Here is an 8,614-nt window from a genome sequence, read left to right on the forward strand (position 1 = left end):
GCCACGTAATGCTCTTTTCTCTCCGAAACTCAACACTTGCAAGCCAGATATGAAAGAAAGAAAAAATCATCAGTCACACCACCGGGACTCGAACCAGGGACCTTGCTATTCGCGAGCAATGCTCTAACCAACTGAGCTACAGTATGACTCTTATCCACAGTGATGGCAAATCTATCCTTCTTCGATGAGTCCCGGTGGTGTGACTGATGATTTTTTCTTTCTTTCATATCTGGCTTGCAAGTGTTGAGTTTCGGAGAGAAAAGAGCATTACGTGGCATGTGGCCTCAAATTTGCTAACACTTTGAAAATTCTCCGTGAAGTCCAAATTTGAAATTGCAATTTGTATTTGCTCGCAGTGGACATAGTTTGATGCGCTCCCCATGATATCAAGCGAATGGCCGAGGGCCCTCTTGATTGGTGTGAGTTGCCAGTATGATGCAAGCCAGATATTGATTGATCGAAGAAGGATAGATTTGCCATCACTGTGGATAAGAGTCATACTGTAGCTCAGTTGGTTAGAGCATTGCTCGCGAATAGCAAGGTCCCTGGTTCGAGTCCCGGTGGTGTGACTGATGATTTTTTCTTTCTTTCATATCTGGCTTGCAAGTGTTGAGTTTCGGAGAGAAAAGAGCATTACGTGGCATGTGGCCTCAAATTTCCTATCTCTGTATTCTTCGGAAAACACTGAGATAATAATTATTATGACGTCATGCTAGACTAATAATGCCTACTAGTACAATCATGTACATGTACGAGGTGATTTGTAATAATTTTACATGAAAGTAAAAAAAAAAATGATTCACAGGAAGTGTGAGTAACGAAGTCTGAAGAAAATGTTGAACAGTCTATGCTGGGATGACGACTACACCATAGCTCAGTGGTTAGAGCATTGCTAGCTACAAGCGAGGGTCCCTGGTTCGAGTCCTGATGGTGACAGTCAATTTTTTCTTCAGACTTTTCCCGTTTGTCTCTTTCCCTCAAACTAGTGAAGATTTTTTGACTTGGGGCTCCCCGCGTGCTAGAGTGCACGTGAAGTGTGTGGGTACAGTGAGGGCTGCGTCCCACCCGCCTGTGTGGATTCACAGGAAGTGTGAGTTACGAAGTCTGAAGAAAATGTTGAACAGTCTATGCTGGGATGACGACTACACCATAGCTCAGTGGTTAGAGCATCGCTAGCTACAAGCGAGGGTCCCTGGTTCGAGTCCTGGTGGTGACAGTCAGTTTTTTCTTCAGACTTTTCCCGTTTGTCTCTTTCCCTCAAACTAGTGAAGAAAGTAAAAAAGGCTATCATTTCGTTACCCTGGCGAGTTTTGAAGTGTGCATGGTCTCATTCTGTCACTATGTATGTCCTCTATCCACGTATGGACTTCTTGATCGAATACCACAAACATGAGAGACACAGTGTGGGGTTGCTTTGCATGCATTTTTTCACCCAGAAAAAGTGTGTACACAATTTTACAAGTCGGTAAAATAGGGTCTAACATCAACAAATATGACCTAAATGTGTCAATAAGCTTGCAATGGGAAATCAAGATACATCTGAAGCAAGTCACATGCAGAGAAAGCAGACTGGTTTTGCAGGTTGCCCAACGTATTGGTTTCTGTACGTCGTCAACTGCGGTTCAAAACGGTAGGATATCTTTGACCGCCTGCCGGCATTGTAGAGCATGAGCACGCAGACCTTATCTTGCTGCTCCATTTCTTTCAACTTGCAGCGCATCCTCATGCGTGAAATAACCACACTAAGCGAAGATACCATCCATGATGCGCGCCAGCCGTCCCACGACAGGGTGCCTTCGTGCATCTGGGCCACAGTGCATTTCACCGGCACATACTGACAATGTCGGGGCTTCCATACTCTCCAAGACAAGTGCAGTGACTCCTTCACCTGATTCATATACATGTACTTCTGTGTTGGAAGAAGACTGCAGACCACCCTCAATGGGTGCTCCGCCGTCAACACCCAACATACGTTCATGCCGCATTTCCTGCAGTGCCATGTAAATTTTTTACAAATCACCTCGTATAATTATAGGAAATTAGAGGCCACATGCCACGTACTGGTTCGAGTCCCGGTGGTGAGACTGATGATTTTTTTCTTCCTTTCTTTCATATCTGGCTTGCAAGTGTTGAGTTTCGGAGAGAAAAGAGCAGTACGTGGCATGTGGCCTCTAATTTTCTAAAACTTTCTCCGCGAAGTCCAAACTTGAAATTGCAATTTGTATAATTATGTCAGTGATAATGTCACGTATGTGGAGGGTTTTGAGGGAGGTAGACTCCTCCCACACAAAGCACTCATTTTCAATTCACAAAAGTCATTTGCAGTGAGTTGGCTGATCGGTTTCATACTTCAAAGAGTAATCATCAGAGTCTACCACATATTACCGGTGTAATGAGAGTTCACATAACAGTGGCAATTCATCATGATTGTACAATGTATTGTGTGTTTCAAGTCTGTGTTCGAAACTTCATAACAGTTTCTTCAACTGCAAGAATCGCGCAATATTGTAGGCCTAAGGGAGAGTCGGCTACAGCTTGACTGACGGATGAAGACGACTGAAGAGCTGCAGAGTGACAGCTTTGTGCTCTTGCTGGACAGTCGAAAAGGAAGTGCGTTGCATCCTCGACGACGCCAGGGCAGACGACACAGTGAGGCGAGTCTCCAGCTCCAATGCGGTGGAGGCAGCCATTCAGAAGACTACAGTTGCCGGTCATCAGCTGGTTCAGCTTGCAGGACGCTTTCCGTGTCCGAAGGTCGCCGAGCGTCTTGGTGTCGAGCAGTGGTGGCGCGGGGTACCGTGTTGCCTTGCGGACTGCAGTCTAGGTGGCTTGCACTGGAAAACGGACGTGACGCTGGGGGACCTGGGTACCCGCTGCAACCAGGCGATCTACTTTGTCGTTGAGGAATAAGCCACAGTGACTGCTAACCCAAACAAGGTGGATGCTGCTAACAAGCTGGCTAATACTCTTGATGGCCTCAAACACAGGAATCGTATCTGGGCTCATACGGTACGGATCGCCGGCAACAGAATCAGTCAACGAACGACTGTCCGTAACGAGGATGAGGTCTGGCAGCGAGGGTTGATCATCTGGGTTGACGGTGAGACCAGCCGTAAGTAGATCTCCTGCCGCAGAGAGACCGGCTACGGCAGCAGTTACCTCGGCGGTGAAGGAAGTTGCTACCACGCCAGCAGGATCGCTTCCACTGCACACTTCAGAGCGTTGGCCATCAGTGACTTTGATGACAAGATAGCCACTTCCTCCTGTACCCTCATCAGTGACACTACCATCTGTCCTGACTTCATATGACTGAGATTGAGCGCAAAGAGAGGAAACTTTGTCCAGGCACTCCAGGGCTGCAGACAACCGGACATGCGGGGGATCATCTCTGCTGCAGTCAGTGATGGGGATCGTCAAGTTCTCCACCTTTGCCCATGGCGGTGGTCGCGAAGGCAGCGGGAGAAATTGCTGAGTAGGCAAAGTCTCCTGGGCTAACTGTTGCCAAGTGGTCTTGTCATGGCGTATGTGTTGAGGAACCTGAGTGGAGAGAAGGTGCGAGCAGGGGTTGGGGTGTTGTGACGGTGAGCGATATTGGCCAAATTCCCAGCCTGGCGTGTGAGATCTTTGTATGTAGGGACGGAGCACCTGCAACCTCGTGGAGGTTGGTCAGTGGTGACTGTTGTAGAAGGCACACATCCTGTAGCGACGCGCAGGTACTGGTTGTAAGCTGTCTCCAGCAGTCGTTTTCCACTGTTCGTTGTGAGGCCATAGTATGCAGCCGCGCCATATTATAACCCAGATGATAGTGCATGCTGATTGTTGGTCCAAGCCCCACTCCCGACCAGTCGTGGCCTGGATGACTCGCAGACGCTGTAGGATGCGTTGGCGGGCAGCTAGACATTGCTCAGAAAAGTTCATGTTGGCACTCACAACGATCCCCTGTAGCGGGTCGAGGAAGCTGATGGTATTGCAACGTTGTTGAGGAACTGGTGCAAAGACAAGTGTGGAACTCGGTAAGACGTTGAAATACCAACTTGTACTGACTTTGACGGGTTTTAAGGTGTAATGCAGCTACAGCGACAGAATGCAGAGACGTGGTCCAGCAATTCCTGCATAGTGGATTGCATAGTCGACACATTCTTGCTTGACACAGCGAGGGCGATGTCATCTGCGTACATGAACGGCATGACGTCTACCTGATGTTGCGATAGACTTGGAAGATATAGGTTGTCAAAAATCGAAGCAGTGTACACAGTCCCTAGGCACAGCATGGGCGAGATTGACGTCCCTTGTGGCACGCCACGATGCACTGTTCTCTTACCGCTGACTGTTGTACCCCACTTCGTGTCTACGATTCGTCCACGGAATTGATCCACCAAGTCAATTGAGCTGGTGGATCTAGAGATCCGAGCCTAGCCATCAAGATGTCGTGTTGCTCTACGGAAACCAGCTTGTTCGCCGGGGATAAATTCAAATTGCTCCAGGAAATGCGTCAAGCGCCTCGTCACCAGTCGGTCCGTAACTCGAGCGAGAGCATCTGTTAGGCTGATAGGTCTGAATGCACCTGGCTTGGGCTTGGGCTTGGGTACAGGGACAAGTCGGCTGGTTTTTCAAGCTCTTGGACAATAGCCAGTGGTCCAGGAGAGGTTAATAATGCGACAAAGCTCGGAGATGGCCTTGCCTATCAGATGACATAGCACTTGCAGGGGCATACCGTCTGGTCCGTCGGACTTGGTACAAACCATCGATTTTAAGACATGTTTAACCTCAGACTCTGAGAATGCTGATTCCAACACTAGCCTGGTGTAATCTGATTCCAACATTAGCCTGGTGTAATTGCTGCTGTCACCTGCCTTCCAGTCTTCCTTCGCCAAGTTGAGAAGTTCCTCCCGGTCACCATTTGCACACTTTACAAGGACCACACCGTCAGGACCACACCGTCAGGACCCTTCTGTCCTGCATCTTACGTTGTATTACTGTTCCCCTATACCACTGGCTCTCACCTCGATTATCCTGAATCTTGACATCCATCTTGGTTCTCAGTAATGACCAGACACAGTACACATTCCACGTCATTTCTCTACGTGAACGTAGAGCTGAACAGGTTTTCTTTTTCGTTATTTAAATACCGTGTTAAAAGATGAAACCATCACTGAAAACACTCGTACCAAAAGAGCGAGACGACTTTTTGATTAAGTTTACATTCTCAACACGTGAATAGATATGGACAGCGGCTACATTGTAGGTCAGCGACCGCAGAAGCAGTGAAAAAAGTACAAAAGGACACTGACAACAACTGAGTTAAAAAAATCGAATCGGCCTCTTGTACGGGCAACAGAACATAATTTTCTACAAAGTGAGATTCAGTGTGAAGATAGAAAGAGATAAAGGAGAGATGAAGGGGAAACCTCACTGCGCCTAGCATGAAAATTCTAAAGCCAAGAAAGCAACCGACAGAAACAACTCGATCTTGGACGCACACTTCACACAGCAACTGAGTGGGCCGCACACAGCAGCAGGGTGCACGTAACTACAAGCATTAACTGGAGAGCGGCTTCGCTATCGCACACAATCACCAAGGAGCAGGCACGTCTCGATACCGGTGTCAGTGGATTGTGGGGCAGTCGTTTCGAGCGCACACCCATTGATGTAAGGGTGTTTAACTCTCATGCTGCCTCGAACCGCACTGCACCACTGGCCACTGTCTATCACCGACATGAACAGGAAAAACGTAGGCAGTAGATCTACGAGGATTAACGAGGATCGGGTCCGGTATGCCGAACATGCGGTCTACATGTACATGTATGTACTTGCCTAGACCAGTGGCCAGTGATGCGTCAACGGCCCGCCGCACCAGCGCCGGCCCGTACGACTACCCAGGCAACGCACGCTACAGAGGCGTGCGAGATCGCAATGCGCTTCGGTACGTGAGAAGTAGTTGAGAAACGCTAGTCTGTCTGTTCCATGACAGGAAAAAGGTACTGACCCTGCAGTGCTGCTGCTGCACGAGGCGCATGACGTCTGTACATTCTCCATATGCTCAGACGTGTAGACTAAAGACAGTGAAGACATTAAGCCATGTAGTATAAAGAGTGCTTTTTAGCTGCCTTGATTGCCAGTATTCCCTAGGCACAGCGCAGGTCTAGAGGTTTTATAGAGCCCTACAAACAGGCCAACTCACAAGAAGAAGTTCTTGTGAAACCGTTACCGCAATACTCTGAAGAATTTCTGACTGTTAGCTTAGGGAGGAGTTTGGCCACCATGGCTCGCATATGGTGTTCATATCTTCATCTCCTGGTGGTCATTCTCTCCACGATGTGTGCCGTGAGCTCAGCAGTCGTTCAGGAAACTACCGTACCACCGACAATGAGTAAGCTCAGTTGCATGGGTTGTTGCATTTACGAGTATAGTATAATTATAGTTTGATGATAGCATTCTATTAGGTCAACATAACTCAATGCTTGTAGGCGACACTGATGCCATTTTTGGAACTCGAGACCTAGCGGTATGAATTCGAGAACAATGCGTTACACTTGTTGTGGGATTGTGGGTCTGTGAGAATAGATATTCAAGTGTCGCTGAAATTCATCCTTGTTTCTTTAGGTTGATGATGACCTTTGTTTTATTTCGCAAATCCAAACGCCACTGTCTTCCCAATAGCAAGAGAAATAAGGTGTAAGATGGAAGAGGTGTGTGTAAGCATGTCACATTGTGTGTATGCACTGGACATGGTAGTCAGCTGGAGATCAATAGTACGGATCCAGTGTGGATCCAGTGTCGAACATGACCTTCACTACTATCAACTCTTTCCATTTCCCGCCCCCTCCCCTCCCCTCAAGCAGTAGTGATTGGTGATTCTTCCATTTCTACTTTGTATGTGCTGCTGGACATGGTTTAAAAAGGTCTGTACACTAAAGCAACAGGAGCAGTGTAACAGCGCACTCCTTACAGTGGGTCGGCATGTAGTGCGTGCCCGTTTGTCTAGCTCAGTGAGAGTGGGCAATATGTGCACATGTACAATCATGTACAATGTATGTGCCACGTAAGTACGAGAACATGCTGGCAAGCAACTAGCCACAATACTAGTATAGTCCTGTAGTGGGGGATTCCCCTGTTGGCGGCATTCAATGTCTTTACATTGGACTCAGAACGAACTAGATGTACGAACACAAGACCACTTTCTTTTCTCTATAATCTCTTGCTGAGAAGCAATGGTGATGGTGACGGTATCGCTACTCACTAAACCCAGTAGACCAACGGACCTGGCTGTACCCTCCCCACCACAGCGGTTGTCAAATAGACTTTTCGTTCAGTTGACATCGTACCAAGCGCGGCCGTCTGCAAACATACAAAACTGCTCAGTCATTGCACAGTTCATGGGGCAACTCGTAACGATTAGTGATTGTAACAGACACTTAATGTTCTCGGACTGCAGTACACTGTTTCACGTCTTCCCAGCTGACAACACAATGAATTCAGGCTTTCAGCAATTCTCAAAATGTGCCTCATCATTCTCTGCACCATCCGGTGATATCGTCCCTGAATCGACCTTGTAAACTTCACATGACCACAGTGTCATTCTCTAGTGTCTCAAGAACTCGTGACTTCGTGAAATGACAACAGCTGTTCCGTATTTGAAATCACTTGTCATATTCATATTGATGATCTCGTGTTTAGAAAAGGATGCCATAGCCATGCAGGATCAGTCCAAAGCAGCACCCCTTACTGTTGAACATGTTACTCACGGCGTTGATCCCCGGGGAGCTGCAGAGAGTGCTCAATAACAGAGACAGAGCTTAGCACATAGCAGACTCGGCAGAGGACGTTCAGGTTGGTTGTCACTCTGATTTGCATGCCGCTAGGCAAGCATCACACATCCTAGTATCAGTTGTCTGATGCTTGCCTAGCTAGCAGCATGAAACTCAGGATCTCAGTGACAACTATCCTGAACGTCCCCAGCTGAGTCTGCTATTTACATGTTCCTTCTAGACAGGTGTCTAAGCTCCTCAGACAGCGTATACTGCTCTATGTCCAGTGGACAGAGCCAGCTATGCAATGATTTTAGCAATGACGCAACCAAGTCTTAATGCTTGTCTTGATCATATCCTGGCTGATGAGTGTTTCACGCGATACTCCGAATAACTGCGGAAAAAGACTTGGTTGCGTCATTGCTGCATGATCATTGTACATGTTGCTCATAACGTTATGTATACTCTATACATACACTACTTGGCCGTGCATTGTGTGTTCTTCAGAAAAGGCTATGTTAAGGCCCTCTGCGCTAGTCTATGAGTTGTTGTTGTACACTGTAGTTATAGTGAAGAAGAGGTTGGTGCGACTTCGGCGATAATTGGTGAATTGTGTGTTGGTTCCTACGTGGGAGCTTGCGCTATTCCTGCCGACTTGAACTCTCAATTGACTGACTCACGACTGCCATCCAGAGCACACGAGAAGTCCATCGAATTGTATTTATAGTGGGAATCAAAACAGGCATACGCAGCCTAATAACAATAGAGACCCACTGATACAATATACATGAACGTTGTTTACACAAACAGAAGTAGAGTCCCGGTCTAATGATCTAAGATAACTCACCATGGTGATATGGGACCAG

At 47.5% G+C, this 8,614-nt stretch overlaps 1 protein-coding gene across 1 annotated transcript in view; it reads left to right on the forward strand.

The window, feature by feature from the left end:
- Nucleotides 1-6,019: 6,019 nt before the first annotated feature.
- LOC135824794 (uncharacterized) overlaps nucleotides 6,020-8,614 on the forward strand; it is a 10,004-nt gene continuing 7,409 nt past the window's right edge. The window contains exon 1 of the mRNA XM_065337498.1: nucleotides 6,020-6,370. Within this exon, the coding sequence (XP_065193570.1) occupies nucleotides 6,262-6,370 (109 nt within the window). The 5' untranslated portion in view covers nucleotides 6,020-6,261. The remainder of the gene's footprint in view (nucleotides 6,371-8,614) is intronic.

Source organism: Sycon ciliatum, chromosome 9, assembly GCF_964019385.1.
Source record: "Sycon ciliatum chromosome 9, ocSycCili1.1, whole genome shotgun sequence".
Taxonomy (NCBI): domain Eukaryota; kingdom Metazoa; phylum Porifera; class Calcarea; order Leucosolenida; family Sycettidae; genus Sycon; species Sycon ciliatum.